The sequence below is a fragment of the Branchiostoma floridae genome, chromosome 15 (genome assembly GCF_000003815.2).
Source record: "Branchiostoma floridae strain S238N-H82 chromosome 15, Bfl_VNyyK, whole genome shotgun sequence".
Lineage (NCBI taxonomy): Eukaryota > Metazoa > Chordata > Leptocardii > Amphioxiformes > Branchiostomatidae > Branchiostoma > Branchiostoma floridae.
The window spans coordinates 15,395,235-15,418,499 of record NC_049993.1 but is presented as its reverse complement, the minus strand read 5'-3'; the positions used below and the strand labels follow the sequence as shown (position 1 = coordinate 15,418,499).

At 40.3% G+C, this 23,265-nt stretch overlaps 1 protein-coding gene across 1 annotated transcript; it reads right to left on the bottom strand.

Annotated features, from left to right (window-relative positions):
* Window positions 1-8,469: 8,469 nt before the first annotated feature.
* Window positions 8,470-14,095, bottom strand: LOC118431534 (UDP-glucuronosyltransferase 2C1-like). Its single transcript, XM_035842775.1, has 5 exons — window positions 13,972-14,095; window positions 11,955-12,883; window positions 10,394-10,613; window positions 9,147-9,366; window positions 8,470-8,963 (listed from the first exon to the last, which is right to left on the bottom strand). Exons 2-5 carry the CDS (start codon window positions 12,813-12,815, stop codon window positions 8,681-8,683), a joined length of 1,584 nt encoding a protein of 527 aa, XP_035698668.1. The 5' UTR covers window positions 12,816-12,883; window positions 13,972-14,095; the 3' UTR covers window positions 8,470-8,680.
* Between the last annotated feature and the right edge of the window lie 9,170 nt (window positions 14,096-23,265).

The window sequence follows — 23,265 nt, the reverse complement described above, 5'->3', positions numbered from 1 at the left end:
AATTGATTCTAAGTAATACTCTCTCCCTAAAGAACAATGTATCATTACCGTAACACGATGTATTTAGATTTGACGTTGATTTGCAGTACCATAGGAAGCCGATAGGGGGCCACACATTTTGATATTTTCTCTATTCTATCTTTTATTGTTAATATTCATTCACACCTTATTCAATATTATTTTAGATGTAAAAAGTTCAAGATTACTCAAATAGATATAAGTATTGTTTTGTTGTTAAAAAAGATAAAGACACCCGTGCACATCCAAACCTTATTGTGCAAATATTCTTATCTGATATATTGTTTCGTTAGCAAAATATTATTATATACTCCTTACCCCTATTTTGCAATGTATAATAAACCACGCAAAAGTCCATGTGCTTTGTTATGCCATGTGAGCTTTCCAGTTATTCTATTTACAAACACACGTGCGAACACACTAACACACGCACACACACACAAACAAACACATTAACACACGCACGCACAAACACACACACATACACACACTCACACAGAAACACACACACGCACAAACAAACAAACACACACACATACGCGCACTCACACACAAACACACACACGTCACACACACACACACACACACACGCGCGCGCGCGCGCGTTTTAACTGACACACGGAGCGAAGAGTTGTTGACCAATCAGTAGGTACTCCCAAAGAGGATTTTTTCCGTTCGTAGGTGAAGGGGCGGATGGTTTGTGCGCCCGTTGGTTGGGGAAGTCCTGGAGAGCGTAGTTGTTCAACCATACTAGGTGTGTCCCCAGTTCAGAGGTTGTATACACTGCTGCCGAACTGTGATAAACAAAATGACGATATAATATCAAAACACATGCAAATAAAGTTCGCCTAACCACTCGGATAGAATAACTATGTTTATTCTAGGAAGCGGCATAAAGTCTTCATAAGGAACAGGCTCATGTGCAAGTAGTATTTTAGAATATTCCAAACGATGCAAAGAATAAGTCAGAAACGTTATATGTATAAGGTTGATTTTTTCAGCCAAATAAAAAGATTGCAGCCAGGGCTCCCCAACTAGCTGGAGGCTATTACAAAGGGCTAGCCGTGGTGACTGTATAATATACTACACTTAATTAATTTTTTAAACGGTAAAAGTACCCAGTAAATATGTTAATAGTTTTATATGCTATACTTGTACAGAATGTAGGGAATTTCTTTAGGTTACTGAGACTATATGTGTCTACTTACTAACCTAACAATCGTATTATCGCAATTAAAAAGCTACGAGGCTACCTATATAAAGGTCACTTTGGATGATAACAAAATAAAAGAAGTAGTACCTTTAGGGATATGAAGAGTGGTGCTGGTATTGTTGTTTGGGAATCGGCGATCTCTCTTCGACCATGGGTTGAAGTGAAGGGTCTCTCGGCTGTTCTATAATCGGTGTTGGATACATCGTGTCGGTGTGTGCAGCAAATCGATCATCCGATAGGGGGCCTCTTGATGTTGCTGTCTGCATGGTCGACCGTTTTGTAGCTTGTTTTGGTTGTTTGCAGAGGCAGAAACTTCCCCTGCTGAAGAATAGGAGACTCAGGCACAAACACACGGGGCCGGCAGCCCAAATACCGTTATAACCATGCCTGTGGCCAAGGATGGTTAGTAAACAACCTGGAATCAACAACAACAAGCCAGTACATATGCACAAAAATATGACGTTACGTCCGGCTGTGTTGGTTTGCGTTGAGTTGTTGTAGGCAGGGTGTAGGTTAAAAGGTGCTGTTCGCGGCCTGTTTGGGCTGTAGAACACCTCGCCTCTGTCAAAATCCCTTCTGCCACCGTCAAATTCCAGTCCAACACTGTCAAAATTCCGCCCACTACTGTCGAAAGCCCGTCCAGCACTGTCAAAATCACCGATGTCATCCATTGATAGTTGTATCCCTCTAGCCTCTCAGTTCGCTTTGTAAAGCAGAGCACATAACGATATTGCTTGGATGTTTTCTTGGCGCAAGAATGGTAGGGATTCCAAACAACAAGTTCGTTTCTTCCAAACACCTCCACCTTTAAAAATTGCACCTGGCTAGCTCTAGCTTCCGTCCCGAGTCACACCCATAAGTCATGGTGTAGTTCATTCTGAACTAAACGCAGGGGCTTTTTTTGATCGTGTAGACTTCTAAAAACTTGAGAAACTTACTACAGGTTGTTCTTTAATATTCTAAGTGTATCTTATCTTTAGATACTATACACTTCATATTACTTAAGACAATGTCACCAGTTTTATAAGAAAGAGAACACAATGCAGTAATAATCGTGTAAAAGTAGTACCATGTGTCCAAATTGATTCACCCGGTTGTTATCTAAAGAACTGACCCATGTTTAATTGTGGCAGATAATTATCAGGGTGCGGAGTATTGTATAACGTAGGGCCGGGATTTTACTTAGAATCTTCAGAGATTGATTTTGAATTATAGTGTCAAACGGAAAATATCAAGGGGTGCAAATATTTTTTATCAACATTTAAGATAAACTATTAGTTCTTATTATTTATGGATGCTTTATGGCAAGACATTCAGATAAAAAGGCTATACACAACCCTATACACAATTTCGTGACAAATTTACATATTTAAGAATTGATAAAATATTCTTGAAATATCTAAAAGACAAATGTTTATACTTTGAAAAGGCTCCAAAAGTAGGCTGTGACAAATGAGATAAGTATGGCCAACAGCGACACTTTGCCAAACCAGTCTTACAACACCCGGACACTGACCCCAGTATAATTGTACCCGTGGATTTAGAACTCTGAAGTGTAGGTCGAAGTTCACATTTAACAGATACACTTTTATGCGAGTGTAAACTTGTTAAAGTGCAAATTCTCTTTACGTCCTTACTGGCGTTGTAATTATAGTTTCAATCGCCTGATACACAGCGCTCTACTTGGTCAAGTGACAATTGTTAATGAAGTCAAGGTGACACAATTAATCTAATTAAAAAATGCACCAATACCCTAGAAATCAACATTGTTAATTTTATAAATTGTACAAATTTTATTATATTATACTTTGTCATTTTTTGTATATTTCATATATTGTCTATATTTTAAAGCGTTATTTGTCATATGTGTTTTTAGTTCACACTTCATCGAGCACGGGTGGACGCCTCGAGGTGTTTTCGGTCAAGTCTCTCTTCTCAGATATAGAAAAAAACACACTCATACATATGTGTCTGTAAAACTTTTATGTATTAAAATAAGTAATATAAATTGATATAAACACGACAAGGTTGGTTTAGACATGATATGTGACGTCACCTGCCATTGTATGCTAAGCGGGGCTTTTTGTCTTTCTTTACAGAAAAAGTCAAACTCAACCTGTCTAAAACTTGTCCACACTAGGATTCAATTCTTGTTTACAACAATGTTTATTACTGTTTACTGTCACGTGTGTGTCTCCTATGCTTACACCGTGCACTTGCAATAAGCATTCAATTTGTCTCAATATAACCTGCTTTTTACATTGTTGCGTCTTTTCGATAAATAAACCATGTACAATAATGATAGTCCAATATGTACTACAGAAAGTGAATGTCTATCGTCATGATCACATATCCTAGAAAAAAGATTGAGTTGGTGATTCGCTGTGTTTTAATACATATTACAACTTGATTGATTTTAGACTACAGAGAACCACCAATGGAGACAAGGATTAGTAACTTAACGGCAAAGTTTTCGTCCAGAACGTTTCTACTTCTTTCTACGACTTTTCTGGCAATGTCCAAAGAATACCCTGATCTCATATAATCACTGCTGATTCATAAAAGTCACAAGGTGATGGGAAATATAGCTTTTATAGATTTTTAGACGTGTCTGCATAAAGAGTTTCACCAAACACTGGAAACAACATGTCTTGGTCCGTTGCTTGATGTACTCCAGAAGAGGAAGGTTGGCCGTTTGTTGGCAGGTTGAAGTCCAAAGAGAGCAGTGGTCTTATCTATAGCTTCAGTCCCTTGTGTCACCTCCCCGAATTTGCAGCAAGAACACCTTTTGCCACTTTTAGGCTTAGGTCACATTCCAAATCCGGGGCCCGGCCAGCTTTCGGGAGCGAAATGAATGATATGAAAGACATCAAAATACACAAAATGTCAAAATAAGATTCATTGGCATAATATGTGTACATTTTTAGGTATACATTTTAATTTTTCGCTTCATGAAACATCCCAGCCGGGGCCTGGTTTGGACATGTGACCTAAGCCTTAGTAAGTTCGGCAGTTCCGTTACAAGCCTGCTGTGTTTTACCACACATTTACAACTCTCACAAGAATGCGTTTAATATGGTGTCGTAAAACTATTACATACTAGGAATCTTACACGATATTATGAAGTCTATATTTTTGAGAACGTGTCTAGCTCTTGTTGTTGCGCCGATGGAAAGAGATCGTGGTAGGACGGTGGCCGATCGTCCGTTGGGAGGTTTGGTCGCGGAGGGGTTGGTTGCCCGCCCGTTGGTATGCTCGTCCTAATGGTATGGTAGGACGTGTGCAAGAAAAAAAGTCATGAACATAATTTATGGAACTACGTTGATTCAATGGATAACTTAAAATATTAACATATTTTGTGAAACGTTTAGGCATACAATGAAATATGCGCAATTGGTCTTGACAGAATAAGTATCTTCTTGTGCATTATCCAAAAAAAAAAAAAAACTGTAATATGCATGCCGATTTTTACAAAGAAAGTATGAACCGGATTGACAAGAATGCTACCATAGAATGTAACACACCCCCGGAGCGTTTTGCCAAAATGACGCCACACGTTAAGCTGCCTAGCGTATAACACACGTCACATTTTCCCTGCTATATCTATTTTACTTGTATGTTGTTTTGCTTCTAACACTATCACAATACTAGAAAGAAATTTCAGAATATGTTCTATGTAGCCTTTCATTAATAAGCTACAATATCTTAACATCAGGCTCACCTTACAGCATTGTATGGGGGTAACAAAAACAAGAGCTACCCTACATCTACTTTATTTTAGGACTAATTCATAGACTTATACTATTCTATAAGGCTTGTCATAGAGTGTTGTGTGGGAGTAAACAAAAAGGACACCCTACATCTGCTTGGTTTGACAGAATTGACAGAAGAAAAATAATGAAAGAAGAACACACCAGCAAATAAAAAGCACCTACTTCACAACCCTGAAAGAATGAACGTATAGGGTTCTAAGAAAAACAAGAATTGTTACCTTGCTGTGTATGAAGGGGCCATAACTGACAATGGCTGGGCTGCGTTGGTGTGAGCAGTACCTGAAACATCCGGCAGGGCGATTCTTGATGTCACCGCCTGTACTCCAGTCCGATTTCCAGTCCGTACTTCCTGTTGACTCCCAGCGTTTTTCTTCCGTTTATAAAGATAATAACTTCCCAGGACGATCATTAGAAGACTCAGGAACATAAACACAAACCCCATAGTAGTCATTTTGAATCCGATTCAAACCTGACCCAGAGCCAGATGAATAAACAAGCAGGTATGAAAATGAGTATACTGGTACAGATTGAAATGACGGCACATCCCGCTGCGTTTAGTCCTATGTCGCTATTTCTGCTCGCTCTCGATCTGTATCCTCCTGTAAACCCTCCGAACCCCCCTCCGCCGCCACACCCGCCACAGTCTCCACCGCAGTCACCCATAGGTAGTTAGCCCTCCTGTTAACTTGCTTTCAAGTCGTAACAAACTATAAAAGAAGGCGTACAGCAATATCGCTGAGACGTATAGGGGTACGAATGCTACAAATCCAAAACAACGTAGGTACTGTTTGTACTGTTTGTACAGTAGCTACTACTACTTCCGGTTCAGAATAGCACCTGGCAAGTTATGACGTCAGCACAGTCACAAAACTACTTCCGGTGGTGATTCTTTGTTCTAATGAAATATACCAAAGCATATATAAAAGATATATCAATCAATCAATCTTTATTGCGCAACAATTGTACGGGTACATATATGCCCTATACCTAAGGCGACTCTAAAAAGGATTAATAAGTTATGTGGGTAAGGCTATGAAGTAATTGTTTGCATGGATTTATATGTCCGCAATCGATTACTTTGACACATTACGGACATTTGAGATGGGCCCTTCGTCTTGGGGAGTAGAATTTTCCATCCCTTTGTTCAGTGTTGAGTTGTTCTGTAGGTCAACAAATTAGCCTAACGAAAAAAAAAGGCTGTGGTTCGGATAACACTCCTGAAAAAAGGGTCGCGAAGTTCAGGCTTTCTTTCTTCTCGTTATTTGTAGATTTCGGCTAAAGCTATTAAAGGGCACAACCCGCCGTACGTGCAAATACTAACTCGCCAAAACGTTGGCAATCTTTTGGGACCCGTAAGTGGTAAGTACCGCCTCCGTACAAACTCGTAGGGAATCCGACGGATTTTGGAGCACGCAGACACGCCGTAGAACTTAATTACGTGCAGGCAAAACTTTGTGTGCCATCGGGCTGCGGATTCGCTGCGACGCGCCAGCCCTGTACAGCCTGAACGTTTTCAGAAATACGTGGCGGACATGGCCTCCCAAAGATACGTACGGACAAATTCCACGTACGGCGGGTTGTACCTTTAGCTTAACGATGTCCGACCAATGAATAACATGATTAGAATTATGACATCTTATGATTTACATAACTCCAAATCATCTGGCATGTAAGAAGATTGTAGCCTGGGTACCATCCGGAAAGTAGTTCGCTCCGACGTTCATTATATACTAACGTTATATACAGTCGCTTCTAGCTCTGACATTCATTATACACTATATACAGTCGCTTCTCTGTGTTTCCGTCTGGGAACGCGGACCATCTTATTTAACGTCTGGAATCATCCAAATTTCGGAAGCAGGCGCTGATTGTTCCCCACATATGAGCGAATTATGGAATGGGTTCAAGTGATCGTTCGAACAGGTGTTCCAACCCCGGAAAACGTCCCCTAGCGCATGTGGGCGCCGACCTGTTGTCATCGAACAAGTGCTCTAGAACACATTCCTTGATTCGCTCATCCACTGGCGTCACCACCAAACCAGCCGCCAAACGGTTTGAATGCGCAAGTCTCCAGACGGATAGCAGAAGCGAACATAGGAGCGTAACTAGTACCCGGATGGTACCCAGGCTAAGAAGATTGTGGAAACCAACAGCCAAGCACACCAAGAATCGGACCTTGAAAATCTCATGCATATTTCAACATCATACAATCATAAAATGCTCTTTGGCATTTACATAATGTCTATACAGCGAAAATTAGGAGCAAATATTCACTGCTGACTTTGGTTTCTTTAACTAATCTTTCTTGTTATATTAGATTATATGAGTATTCCGACAGTACATTACTGTAAATGCATTTACGTTCGCGGGGATTTAATTTCGCGGTAGCGGGAAAAGGGACTTTTCGTGGTGGATTTAAAGGGGCATTCCACTCCAGAAGGGAGTCTTGTTTTCCAATAGATAATGTGTCAATGAATACATAATCAGCCAAATTTTGTGGAATTCACCTTGGGATGAATTATGTGATGTGTACAATAAGGACCCATGCAGACCCTACCCATGCATTCCATATACGCATAGACACTGTGTTTATCGTACATATTTTCGGAATAAATGAGGTACGCTAAGCACACCGAGAAGGCAAATTGCTCATAAGATAGCAAAGAATACAAGAATAAGACGAGATTTCTTAGCGAACCTGAAATTAGTTTTGTAACCTTACCTAAAAGTTTTGCATTGTATTCAGCCATAGGATCCATTCAATTAGAGGGTACTTGGGGAGTTTAGTAGAAGACTGAATGTTTTTGAGGCATGTGAAGAAACTGGGTACTTTATCGTATAATGTGAAGTAGTATGCAGTTATCACTTCCTAAAATTAATATCTATCGGAAAAATACACTCCCGTGTGGAGTGGAATACCCCTTTAAGTTCGCGGTAACACCATAGACTGCAGTCTAATACCATTACAGAAAAAAATGTTCGCGGTGGTTTTAAATTCACAGTGAAGTGGTTACCGCGAAAACCGCGAACATTAATCCACCGCGAACATTTCTGCATTTACAGTATACTGGAACTGATGACCAATTAATCCCCAAATTCCATCCACTTATTGAGATTTAAATGTCTTTTAACATTGTTTAACTGGATGTTCAGCGTCTATAATCATGTGGCAATACAGTTTTTTAACTGTAAAACTGAAATTGGCTAGTTGTCTCATTTGTACAAGCATTGCAAGTTATTGTTGTTATCAAGAAAGGCATGTTCAAAACTTACGGTTCTGTTTAAAGATATTTGATCGTGGTTGTTAGGGTGCTGTTCTTTGAACACCAACTCCAAATTTAAACAACCTCAGATGTTTCCCAATACATAAATATAGAGTCATCTAAATACTAGGTCACATTGAAATAAGTTAGAACCCCGGACACAGAACTAGAATTTCTAAGCTAGAGGAATCAAAGAAGCCATTAATAGAGGGAGAGAGCGCCATAGGCTTTCTGCAACTTATGATCAACTACTCACCTAGTCACGTGTGCTATTTACATAACGGGACGTCACAGAAGCACTGATCCATTCCTTGACAAAGAATGAAGTTGAACAGTAGACAATTCAGTTAAGTCAGTTTTTTTTTGTGTTGGACGTCCAGAATTACTTCTACCAACATTGTTACCTTATTCCTCTACTGAGACTTAACCTTGGCTCCAATTTTACATCGCATCTTTTTACAGACGAACGAACAGCTGTACCACACAGTCCCAAGGACAGCTGTACAAACAGCAAACAGGAACACAGCTACGTCCAGCAGGTGGTACTGGTACCACGGCAGCTCCACGGCGCGTGCGCGGAGATGGGGCAGTCCGCCATATTTGATGACGTGTTCTATCCACCAGACGGCCCGCTCCATGGGTGACTGGGGCTGGTCACGGTAGAGACGGGACAGGCGGGCTGCGGTCTTATGGTAACTGTAGATAGATGGGAAATATGATGAAGTACGGATACTGTAACTAACTATTAGTCAATGAATTCCCAATGAGAATTTCGTGGTTATCAAAAAAACATGAGACCATTAAGAAGTTTTGTTTCATGCATATCACCCGCCATATGTCATTTTTAATGTACTCCGATTCAAGCAGCACAAGCAATACCTGTTGTTGGTGAGAACATGGGTAATGGCCTGGTATAACTCGTCAGTAGTGACCGTACTGAACTCCAGCTTCACCCCCAGTCCCCTGGCCACCACCCGCGCTGCGTTGCCGGGTTGATCGAAAAACAGAGGCAGACAGACCATGGGCACGCCGTGGTGTAAGGCCTCATACATGCCTCTGGCCCCAGCGTGCGTGATAAAAGCTCTGGTCATGGGGTGCCCTTAAGCAAATCAAACAAGACATTATAAGGCAGATAGAGTGTACTCTTTACGGTAACAATAGATTTTTACGTCCATAACTTATTATGATAAGAAGTTCGTGGGGGTAATGTTTTGACCCGTCGTTCTCTTTGTGTCAGTAGTTGAGTGCGTTTCCGGATATTTTGCCGATTAGATCACTTTTTCGTATACAGTATTGTACAAATTCAGGAAAAGATGTAATCACACTGCAATGTACTATATTTGAAAGGGAAACATATATTGTTAACATGCCGTTAATGATGATATGGTGTAGAAAAAAAAAGCCAAAATTTGTGAAAACATTTAATCCCTTTTAATCTATAAAACCAGGAAAGGGAGGGACCAGACCTGGAGATGCAATTAAGTTTATCAATTTTCTTGCTAGGCAGGAGAGAAGCATGTGCATTTCTAAAACCCGGCCTTTGCCATGATTCCGTGACCATTATGTGGCAGCTACTCGAGTTTAATGAATCAACAGGGCAGAGCCTGAAATACATAAAAATTGGAGATATTGTATATGTGTATGTGTGTGTTTGCGTATTTGTTTCTGTCAGTGTGTCTGCGTGGTGTCTATCTGTGCGTTTGTGTTTTAGAATGTTTGTGGTCGTCATAACTTTAGAAACACTTGTAATGATATTCCTCCAATGACTGTAAAAGCCTCCAATAACTGTAAGAAACTTATCCCATACTACAACTTCTGTATTAGTTAGATAAGCGTTAAGTTATAGAACTGTAGTTATGTAGATGCCATACTTTGTACCCCGTACAATTGTTGTGCAATAAAACTATCTAATGATATTTGGTAAGTGGATAAGGACTTGGAAGACAAAGGTCAAGGACGATTTTTGCCTGGACGGACATAATGTAAATAACTGACAAAAAAAGTAGCAATGCATGTAGGAAAGCAATATATATCAAAATCACTGTGTTATACCAGCATACAATGGAATACTTTAAAGAATGCAATTAACAAAGGCTTAAAAACAACACTCCCATTTTGTCATGTACCTAGTAGGTCGTTCTGAGGAATCCAGGCCATCAGCTTGGTGTTGTTACCCAGACCGGCCGGCTTCTCTCCCGTGTACCGCCACACCACCTTCTGTCGGAGTCGGGCGAAGGCTGCAGCGAAGATTCGTGTCTTCTTCGACGACATCGTTTTGACGATTGATCCAAAGCTGACAACAATCACTCCATCGTTACCAGCACTCTGGACGAAGGTTTCTAATTCCTAGTAGACAGATGTCACATATTTATAATTCGATCTAGATATTTGACATTACAAAACTGATTTTACATCACAACAATTCAGACTAAAAAAAAATATTTCAAGTCAATGGTAACAGCCTGAATACCTAGGTAACAGCTATCAACCTATCTTTCATGCACACGTTAAAAATTGCATGATAATAAGCATGTTAAGATTAAAAGATTTCATACGAAAATGAATATCATCCTTTTCTAGAAATTATATTATACTGTAAAGGGTGCACAGATATCCAAATTAGTATGACTTACATGTAAGATCAAAACAATCCAAAGCTTAGTTCAAAATCAGCATAATTCTGCAGCACGTATGTTTTTACCTTGTCTATATACAGTCAAACCTGTATTAGGGGCCACCTCTACAGAGGGGCCACCTGTCCATAGTGGCCACTTTTTGTTGGTCCCTTGGGTATTTTATCTACAAGTTACCACCTCTATACAGAGGCCACCTGTCTATAGTGGCCAAATTTGTCCGGTCCCTTGAGTGGCCGCTATAGACAGGTTTGACTATACTTCATTCAATACCACATGTACTGGAAAGTAATAAAGCAAACTTAGGGGTATCTTTCTGTAGAGGCATTTAGAATAATTAGATTTTTTGTCCTATCCGAGTCGGGTTGTCATGAATAAGTCAGCAATCAAATACATTTATTATCATTATCGTGATAATCATGGGCTCTCTTCGCTCCTTAATGTGTACTCCTCACTGTACTAACTCCAATATTGAAAATTACACAACCACTGCTGACATAGTCTTATCATTTATCCAATTTACTACCCATGACTTATACAAAGGCTAGCCAAGGTGACTACTACCAGAGCGTGGAATAATCCTCGGCCTTTCAGTCAATTATCTCGGCCTTTACCAACCAAAAAACATATTTCGCTTATGTGTATCGCATATGACGATTTTTAGCATGCATTTTCAGTCAATTTAACGATGTTTAACAATTTTTTTGTGCAATTATCCGGCGCCGCCATTGGTGACTTTTCGTTGTGCAGATAAGCGAAGTAATTAACAATAGAGTGAATGGGGACCGGTTTGGGATTTGGGGATTGCGTGCCGAAGCGTGCGTTTATCAGACGTGCAATTAAATGGCTTCCACTGTATATTCCGATTGTTGATATTCAGTTATGAAATAAATTGGAATAAGACTATGTTATATGTCTCGATTTTTGCGAATATTTTGTATACCTTTCCTACAACTTTATTCATGCAACACTATATATTCATGTAACACAATAGAACACATACTGAGAGACCTCTGTACATGGAAAAGAAAATCAATCGAGTAGTACAACTTACCTTAGGGAGAGGAGAGACTGCACCGATATGTAACCCGCCGATCTGAACCATGTTTGGCATGGAGGGAGCGGGGAAATCCAGAACATGGTCGGTTTGATACAGCCACAGGTCAGTATTAGAAACGACGCTCTTAATAGTTTCTTTTTCACTTATGTACTTTCGGACCAGTTCGTCATATGTGTTAGTCGCAAGCCAAGGCCCCAGGATAGATAGAAGGGAATAGGTGAAGACGTTCTCTACTCGCTGTACAAAGTTCATGTTGTCGGTGAAATCAAACCCCCAAAATGGCACATACGACAAAGGGAGTGGAACACCGGAAGCTCGAAGGAAATAAAGTTCAGTACGCAAGGTGGCGATATAGGGGACTCTGGAGTCCATATGTGGAGCAAGCATGGCGCCGAATGGATAACAGCAGTCATAAACGACAAGGCTGAAGTTTGCTGCCTTCAGCCGACTCATCAAGTCAATGTCTCCCAACAGCAGGTCACAGTGTTTCGTTATCACATCAGTTGTACTGGTAACATCTCTTGCATATTGGTAGACCGATGTTTCTGACTCAATGTTCGATAGATCTTGTGCATCAATTTCCTTCAGTAATGCATGAGTTCCTTGGTCACGAAATGTCTCAAACTTGAAGTCAGGCCTTTCCGCTCGTCTTTCTTCGGCTATGTCCTCTGGCACAACAACCGTGACGATATGGCCCCTGCCTACTAAAGCTTGTCCGATGTTCGATAAAGTAAACCAGAGGCTTTCCGTGCATGGTGTTGGCACTAACAGAACGTTCTCCGCACTAATTCTTTGCGTGATCAGAAGACCAAGGAAAACTAGTAGAAGAGTGGAAGACTTTGATACAACGGCCATGTTGCTAGGTCTGGTATATCTTACTGATGTATGCTGTTACAGGTCAAAGATCTTCCTCTTCCTTATACCTGCAAAATACATAAGTGCAACCAACGATGATAAGGATTATATTCATTACTTTATACAGTCTAGGTAAAGACATTAACCCTATCCAGACTGGGCTTTTCGGGCATTGCCTGGCCGGGGTGGGGGGGGGGGATTTTCAAAACGGCTTACTATACAATCGCCAAATTTGGAGGGGTGTTATGCTCGTCTAATTTTTATAATTCCTGATTTTTTTATTATATATCTTTATGACGTAATATGACGTAATTATGACGTCATCGATTGTTTTTTGGGGGCTAAATGGGGAATTCCCAAAATACCTGAATATCTCACTCAAAAAGTTACCAATAAATGTCACTTATCAATATTTAGGTGTTATAAGACTTCTGTTGTCAGAAGCTGACGCAACGACGTCAAAATGATGTCAAATGACGTCATACAATGACGTCATCTGTATTTTAGCTATCCGCCATCTTGGATTATCATGCATGTTTGTCAATTCCATCAAAGTAACACAAAACTTGCCAGAACACAGACGAAACATGATGTACTCCAGTACGCCTGCATTCGTTGGATTCCTGATTGTAGGGCAACAGTGCCAATCACGCACATTCACATAGTCCACATTTAGACTCGAACCAATGTAACTTTTCAATCATGCAAGTCTCCGATTTTACCAATTTTCCGCCTCATGCTCTGTCACTCCGGAATATTCAGATTACAACGTACACGTTACAATACAAGACATTACCCTAAACAATACCCCCGTTAGAACAGAGGTAAAATAACACAAACAAAACTCGCAAATTTACCACAACTATAACTAGGCAAAACCCGGTGTTTTAGATGTAAATCATGCAGTCATTGATTAAAAAGACACGCGAAGAAACCAAATGAAACGAAATATAACCAGCTGCTGCCACACCGCTTGCCTGCGAAGCTGGTGTGTTACGCCGAAGGGCGGTTATACCGGCTATATAGATACAGATACAGAACGCTTGCAGATAGATGTACAAACGTTAGGTGTGACGGATCGTTCAGTGTAATATAACAGATACAGACGTCAATGTGTAGCTGGTAAGTGACTTTTAAACTGTCTTCCAAAACTTACCCAGGCGAATTTGTAGCAATAATGCCTCGACGTTAGTAGGGTTTGGTCTTCATAAATATTCTGGTCACAAGCGGACGCGCGGCAAGACGTGGCCGGCAGCAACAACCACACACTCTAATATAGTCCAATATTGAGCAAAATTCGACTATAGAATATATATATATATATATATATATATATGTATATATATATATCCTATAAGGGATATCCACATATCAGAATTTGTGACTTTTGACCTAGCAAACGCCTTGTCCTCAGCTAACACCTTGTCCTTTTCCAACTCCTATTGCTTTCAACTCGTGTAGCATTCTTTATAGACAGCGGGACCATATTAAGACCCCGACCTTTTTGGTTACATACTTTTCGTGACAATCCGCAATATTCCAGTGATAAAATGTTTTGCATTGCCAAGTGTCAGTACATGTTACAATGCAATACAATTGCAATGTATTATTTTGAACATATTGCCTATTTACAAGAGTGGTACCCTACCAAGTTATGAGAAAAGGGCGTAACTGAAGACTGAGATATGAGAGTTGGCTCGGACCGGGTTTATATATAACCCCACGGACTATTAGGAATGCTGAGCAAGTTGAAGGTAGCGACAGTGAGTTAGGTCCGATACAAAGGTCACACATTCTGTAATATGTCGACATCCCTTATAGGATTGACTGTTTCACCGCGAACTAATGTACTTTGCACGTGCATATTTCTTTAGAATAGAACTGGTAACAGTTGTGATTATCGTTCCGTTTGTTACATTGAACGATATTTGTGTTGTTGTTTTAAAACTGTTAAGCTAAGGACACAACCCGATGTACATGCAAATATGTGCTGTCTACGTGCCAAGTTAAGTAATAAGTCCCGCTTCCGTACGAACTCGTACGGAATCCGACGGATTTTGGAGCAGCAGACACATCTTAAAACTTACGCGCAGACACAACTTTGTCTGTCATCGGGCTGCCGATTCGCCCCCGCACGTGCCAGTACGTGCAACGCACCTACCCTGTACAACCTGAACGTTTTCAGAAATACGTGGCGGACGTGGCCTCCAAAAAAACGTACGGACAAATTGCACGTACGGCGGGTTCAGCCCTTAGCTTTAGCTTTTTGGCTCATCACACAGACGCTTGTGGCCAGGGCACTTATGCATATTCATGAGGCACAAACCTACAAAAGTCAGAAGGTCATTGCTTGAAATTACTTTGATGACGTTCCTGATGGTTTGATGCTACGTCATTGCTCATCATCATCATCATCATCGGTCGACGTGATCAAATGTAGACATGTTCGCACATGTCTACACACGACGGGGTTATACCGCCCCAATACGGGGTGACATACCCTTTCGTAGGCTAATTACAAGACGGGGATGCGCCAGGTCTCCCGTCCGGGTGAATGGTGTAATTCACCATGTGGCTGATACGAGACAGAGGTTCGCCAGGCCTCCATCCGGGTGATTTGAAGTGAATCACCAACTCCCGACAGAAGGATTTGCACCAACGCACACCGCACCATCGCACGTGTGGGGGTTCTTTAACGTGCATGGGGTATGGCTCTCCCCATACACGGGACCTCCATTTAACGTCCTATCCGAGGGACGACTCATTTTTCACTTGAGTAAAGTGAGGAAAGTCGTGTAAAGTGCCTTTCCCAAGGGCACAAGACCGGCATCACGGTAGGCGGATTCGAACCGGCGACCTCTCGATCACGGGCCGAATACAATACCACTGTGCTACGCGGCCCCACAATATTGCTACTGCCCCACGTCATTGCTACTGCCTTAAAAGTTTGAAATTCACTGCAATTAGCACCTCCACATTGGCGGAAATTTAACATGCCAATGCAATGCAACACAGTGGGTTTCTTCACGTGTCTATTCAATCATCGACTGTATGATAATACATTATTGTATCGTGACTTGTCTATTTATAAGTGTGGTACCTTGCAAAGTTATGGCAAGTGCTGTAACCGAAGACTGGCATTTAGAGTTGGATTCGATCACCTGGACCAGGTCAAAATATTTTCCTACGGACTTTTAGGAATGCCAGACAATCACAGGGAATAATGTCCGATACAAAGTCAAAGGTCACAAATGTATCTGTAATATGTAGACATTCCTTAAACGATACATTTTTTCAACGCGAATGAATGCACTTGACACGTGCATATTTCTTAAGCATATTATCTGTTTAATGATTGAACCGTGCTTTATGAAGAAGAACTTTATTGCACGACAATTGTACATGGTACAAAGTATGGCAACAGCTATTACACAAAGTACAGAATAGAGGTATAGGATGAAGCTTAACAATAAGGCCTAACATAATTCATTCATATAGTATCGTAATGAAGTAGGCTAATAATTAGCTTCAGTATTATTTCTAATTACAAAGCAGTCCTTGATATATTTGCCTATTTTTGCATTATGGGAGACTTTTGCGTTCTGACATCTAAATACATGCGCAAATCTGTCTGTAGCATCGACTCTTTTGAAATATCACAGCACGAAAACAGCTTTTTAAGCAAAGTTTCAGAGATACGTATAAAGCCCTTAAAGGCGGAGAAATATTTCAGCAGATTTTAAGATCTATTAAAGGCATCGGAAACATACATTTGGCATTTACGGAAGATTTCAGCGTTTGTAAATCTAACTTAATCTGTTGTGTTTCTTTACGTGAATTTTACATGTATTTAAGGAAGCCGAAGAGACAACTTAAATGTCTCAAAAATATTTTCTGTCAAAACGGACAAATACCGTTTCTCTAGATCTGTTACAAAATACATGTTAACCGGCTAAGTCAAATGTAATAAGCCTTTGTCTGGTGTTAGATAAAACATTGCGTCATCTGTTTTATAACAGTCAAAACTGAACATTATTGCGCTTTCTGGTACAAAATGTTATGTTTATACCTCAGCAAATACAAATACAATACAATACAAAGTCAAATACAATAATCTTCTGTGTTTTTTAGCTATTCCGAAAGCATTTGACGTATTCAAACTTTCTGTGCGCAAGGTTTAATTCGAACAGGGGAGAACCTCTTACGGTTAGCTTATATGCGCTATTTTACGTTATATGAGATGTTGCGTATACCATGGTCAATATTGACCGAAGGATGCCATATATATAATTTATTTCGAACCGTCATTTACGCAAAGAAGGGAAGACCTCCCCCGTTAATATATTTGCTAAGCCGTATATGAAATGTTGCGTATTTCATTTGAACATACGACATGTTTGATTTTTGAATCCGAGCAGTTTAAGCGAACTAGGGGAGACCTCCCCGGGCCCCCGTTTAGCTTATATGCTGCCAAAACGTATATGAAATGTTGGGTATTTCTGTAAAACATACAAGTTTAACCTTTGAATCCGCGCAGTTTAAGCGAACTAGGGGAGACCTCCCCCGTTTAGCTTATATGTTGCCAAAACGTATATGAAATGTTGCGTATGTCTGTAAAACATACGACATGTTTAATATTTGAATCCGCACAGTTTAAGCGAACTAGGGGAGACCTCCCCCGTTTAGCTTATATGCTGCCAAAACGTATATGAAATGTTGCGTATTTCTGTAAAACATATAACAAGTTTAATCTTTGAATCCGCGCAGTTTAAGCGAACTAGGGGAGACCTCCCCCGTTTAGCTTTTATGTTGTCAAGACGTATATGAAATGTTGCGTATTTCTGTAAAACATACAACAAGTTTAATCTTTGAATCCGCGCAGTTTAAGCGAACTAGGGGAGACCTCCCCCGTTTAGCTTTTATGTTGTCAAGACGTATATGAAATGTTGCGTATTTCTGTAAAACATACAACAAGTTAAGTCTTTGAATCCGCGCAGTTTAAGCGAACTAGGGGAGACCTCCCCCGTTTAACTTATATGCTGCCAAAACGTATATGAAATGTTGCGTATTTCTGTTGAACATACGACATGTTTAATCTTTGAATCCGCGCAGTTTAAGTGAACTAGGGGAGACCTCCCCCGTTTAGCTTTTATGTTGTCAAGACGTATATGAAATGTTGCGTATTTCTGTAAAACATATAACAAGTTTAATCTTTGAATCCGCGCAGTTTAAGCGAACTAGGGGAGACCTCCCCCGTTTAGCTTATATGTTGCCAAGACGTATATGAAATGTTGCGTATTTCTGTTGAACATACGACATGTTTAATCTTTGAATCCGCGTAGCTTAAGCAAATTTGGGGGTACTATCCCCGTTTTATCTATTAGCTAATACCGTCTCAAAGGTTTTATGAAACGGTGCCTTTTTCTGCTGAACATACGGCATGTTTAAAGCGCCGTTTATGCAAACAGGAGGAGACCCTTTCCTTTTTATTTTATACCGCATATATGTTCTGAAATTCCAGGGTCTAAATCAGGGTGAGCTTTTTTTGTGGCATGTTGACACTCGAGCTAAGAGACGGTAGAAATCCCGACTACTGCTATGAATATCTCCGCGACTCAACCTCTGCTTGAAGAATAAGGATGTAGTAGGTATACCGTTTTGTGCAGTGAGTTGTGTTTTCTCTATAAAACGGCAAGCAGTTCTTACTACAGGTAAATGTACGAAATATGTTTATTTCTTTATCTACAAGCAAGCGTCGAGAAAGAACAGTTTGTGCACACAGGCGGTGTCTTCTCGTGTTGCTCGTGTTTGTTTGGGCAGGCAAGATGTAAATTTATTCAGCGTTATTTCGTACTCGCCATGGGGCGCACGCCTCCGTCCGTCCAAGGAGGTTGAACTTCCTTGGTCCGTCTGTGGCACAGCTGTGTCATGTGATAGGATGTATCCAATGGCAGAAAAGAGTGGGGGGTTCAAATTTACGGGCCATACGTACGACAAGGAGCGGTTATTTTCCAGGCGTTCATTTTTGAAGAGAAGTATTGAAGAAAGTTTGGGCCTGCTCTAGCCCGCAAGTTGTGGCCGCGACACCGCTTTTACCGCCTAGGACCCCCGGTGACGGAATTTGACTCAAAGATACGAGGTGGCTATCATTCTGTACAAGCTGTTGTTGTTGGAAATCGACACAGAATGGAAATCACGGCCCTTGCACCATCCGGATTAATAGAAGCCGACACTGCAAGCTGAACATGTTTCGCGTTCACAGAATCCACGACCAGGACCATCCAACAACACGAGTCATATCGGCCACTACTCTAGGATACTCTAGATCTTACCGTATTCTTATTCCTGTGGTGACCAGATGGAACTGTACATGTGTGCTCTTTTTAACTTACGCCGAGACGCTTCACCCGACATTGGAAATGGGACTGTGGACTGCTGCACGGAATTGCGCAACCGTTGTGATTATTTCAACTGCCGACTACATCAGAATGAAAGGCCACAAATACCTAGTAGGCTGTAGGTTTTTTTGTACTTTTCCGTGTAATATTTTCTCGTAATTCAATAAAATTTTAAAGTTTCATCCATTGTATTTTCTTGCTTTGAAATGTGCTAATGATTATTCTCCTAAAATGGCACTTATCCACACCTTAATGCACACGTATATGAGACGTACAGAGGGAACTTTAAACATGTCTTAAGGGTGTTTTGGTACGTATTTATGACAACTTTAAGCTGCTAAAAAGAAAAAATATAGACACATTAAATCCTCTTAATTCACACGTATATGAGACGTAAATAGGCTTTAGATCAAATAAACGTGAAGTTTAAACATGTCTTAAGGGCGTTTTAATAAGTATTTATGGCAAATTTAAGCTGCTGAAAAGGCATCTAAACACACGTTATAATCCACTTAATGAACACGTATATGAGACGTAAACAGGCTTTAGATCAAATAAACGTGAAGTTTAAACAAGTCTTAAGGGCGTTATAATAGGTATTTATGGAAAATTTAAGCTGCTGAAAAGGCAGCTAAACACACGTTATAATCCACTTAATGCACACGTATATGAGACGTAAATAGGCTTTAGATCAAATATACGTGAAGTTTAAACATATCTTAAGGGCGTTTTAATAGATATTTATGGCAATTTTAAACTGCTGAAAAGGCAGCTAAACACACGTTATAATCCTCTTAATGTACACGTATATGAGACGTAAAGAGGCTTTAGATCAAATATACGTGAAGTTTAAACATGTTTTAAGGGCGTTTTAATAAGTATTTATGGCAACTTTAAGCTGCTGAAAAGGCACTAAAACACACGTTATAATCCACTTAATGCAATTGTATATGAGACGTAAAGAGGCTTTAGATCAAATAAACGTGAACTTTAAACAAGTTTTAAGGGGGTTTTAAAAATCATTTACGACATCTTTAAGCTGCTGAAATTCAACGGGAAAACCGGAAAATAAGGACTAACACGGACCTACAGAAAGACCACTTAAAGGCAATATTTACGCACTCGTATGAGTGGTGTATAGATCCGTAAAGGAGGAAAATACGTCAACATTACGCATGGTTTCAGCATCCTTAAATACCGTTTTTCGTGCCGTGTATGTTGTACTAGTTATGTTTGACGCTATTTGTGTCGTTGTTTTTAACAGTGTCACTGCTCACCGCTCACCCGCAAGTGATACTCATAAACTAATTCTGATCCAGAGCAAGATGAATAAACAGGCAGGTACCAAAATTAGTACACCAGTACAGATTGCAATGACCTGAGGACAACCATAACAATAAGCCAGTGTAGTTGCCCTCTGTTGTCCTTAGCCAGGACATTAACCACATAAACGAACAAAAACTATGGTGAGTCCACCCATGGCCGCGACAAGAAACAACGACCACACAAGCTAGATTTTCAAAAAATTCTTTGCAGGTATTTTACACTAGTTGTCGGGAAAAAAATCTTGTTAACCTAAGCATATGACTCAGTAAATTTCATCAGTGCTAAACCAAAAAAAAAAGTAAAAACAAAATGTCTAGATTTTCTATATATACATAATAAACGTTGTTACACACAGCGAGAAGACATGTTATCATTGATAAAAAATTATGTAGAAGTGTTTTATTTCTATATTGAACAGGTGCACAAAGTGACACCTGTAAAATAGACTAGAGGCTTCTACCATACAAGTGCCTCCCACAAAATTTACTTGCTCTGGAATAACAAATATACAAAATGTATACGAAAGAAAAGTGTTTATACTTTTGAAATGGTCCAGAAGAAGACTATGACAGATTATCCACATATGACATAACCTGGTAGTCTCCAAGCAGACCCAACGGTGCCTTAGAGATAGTATCAAAGCTGGCAAAGGAGTATAGCCGGCCAAAGGGAGATAGCCGGCTAAGGGAGTCAAACGGGCACAGGGCACCTGGTGCCGCTATACTAAGTCCCTGGCTAGCTTTGATACTATTTCTAAGGCACCGTAGGGTCTGCTTGGAGACTAATAATCTGGCCCTTTGGCAAATTTGCCATGGAAAACCTGGACAATAAACCGATTATGTACGAACTTTAAAATTTCTGAACGTTAGGTCCAAATATTAGACTTAATTTTTCTAAGAAACACTTTTCTCTAAGCGTCACATCTTTGGTGTGCAAAGATACTTGTATATAGTTAGTGTAGCTGTAAAAATGATTATTTATAATCACATTGACTTCAAAGTTATAAAAGAGAACGCAACATTCTATGCACTTATAGAAATTAAAATAAGTCATTTTCTAAATACATCTACACCAAAAAGTAGTTACTCAAGCAACTGGATATGGTTTTGGAAACGGTCAGACGTTTCGGATAGAATCCACTATCCTTCGTCAGTGACAATGAAGTGATCTAAAAGAAACAGGTCTTTTATACTCTAACTATGAATGAAGACAATTTCAGATGTCCAATAGGAAATGTTGTAAGACAATTCAGATAGAAGACAATTTGGATTCCAAAGAAAACAAGGGTAAGGCAAAATGAAGCTGAAGACAATTTGGATTTCAAAGGTCAGCAAGGCTAAGACACAGTTAATGCAAATGAGTCAATTAGCTCCTGTTGTTTTAGTTGCAGGACCTAAAAGTTTTGTTGCGGGTGTGTGTGTGTGTGTGGGGGGGGGGGGTAGTACTATGTCCCAAGTGCCGGAAAGTACCCAGGCGAATTTGTCCCGACGTCAATAATGCCTCGACGTTAGTAGGGTTTGGTCTTCATAAATACTCTGCCCACAAGAGGACGCGCGGCAAGACGTGGCCGGCAGCAACAACCACACACTCAAATATAGTACAATGTTGAGTAAAATTCGACTATAGAATATATATATATATATATATATATCCTATAAGGGATATCCACATATCAGAATTTGTGACTTTTGACCTAGCTGACGCCTTGTCCTTAGCTGACACCTTGTCCTTTGCCAACTCCTATTGCTTTCAACTCGTCTAGCATTCTTTATAGCCAGTGGGACCATATTAAGACCCCGCCCGAGCCACCTTTCTGGTTGCATACTTTTCTTCTGACTGACTGACAATCCGCAATATTCCAGTGATAAAATGTTTTGCATTGTCAAATGTCAGTACATGTGACAATGCAATACAATGAATGTATTATTTTGAACATACTAGTATTGCCTATTTATAAGAGTGGCACCCTACCAAGTTATGAGAAAAGGGCGTAACGGAAGACTGAGATATGAGAGTTGGCTCGGACCGGGTTTATATATAACCCCACGGACTATTAGGAATGCAGAGCAAGTTGAAGGTAGCGACAGTGAGTTAGGTCTGATACGAAGGTCACACATTCTGTAATATGTCGACATCCCTTATAAGATTGACTGTTTCACCGCGAACTAATGTACTTTGCACGTGCATATTTCTTTAGAATAGAACTGGTAACAGTTGTGATTATCGTTCCGTTTGTTATATTGAACGATATTTGTGTTGTTGTTTTTACACTGTTAAGCTAAGGGCACAACCCGATGTACATGCAAATATGTGCTGTCTACGTGCCAAGTCAAGTAATAAGTACCGCCTCCGTACGAACTCGTACGGAATCCGACGGAATTTGGAGCACGCAGACACATCTTAAAACTTATGCGCAGACAGAACTATGTCTGTCATGGGGCTGCCGATTCGCCCCCGCACATGCCAGTACGGGCGACGCACCTGCCCTGTACAACCTGAACGTTTTCAGAAATGCGTGGCGGACGTGGCCTCAAAAAAACGTACGGACAAATTGCACGTACGGAGGGTTCAGCCCTTGTGGCCAGGGCACTTATGCATATTCATGAGGCACAAACCTACAAAAGTCAGAAGGTCATTGCTAGAAATTACTTTGATGACGTTCCTGATGGTTTGATGCTACGTCATTGTTACTGCCTTAAAGTAAAAGTTTGAAATTCACTGCAATT

What these genes read in the sequence shown, in the direction of transcription:
- LOC118431534 (XM_035842775.1), bottom strand. Translation starts at nt 12,815, where the DNA reads ATGGCCGTTGTATCAAAGTCTTCCACTCTTCTACTAGTTTTCCTTGGT. An exon ending in TCCTCAGAACGACCTACTAG is followed by an intron (nt 9,367 to 10,393) that starts GTACATGACAAA and finishes GATTTGCTTAAG; the next exon opens with GGCACCCCATGACCAGAGCT. An exon ending in CATGTTCTCACCAACAACAG is followed by an intron (nt 8,964 to 9,146) that starts GTATTGCTTGTG and finishes ATCTATCTACAG; the next exon opens with TTACCATAAGACCGCAGCCC.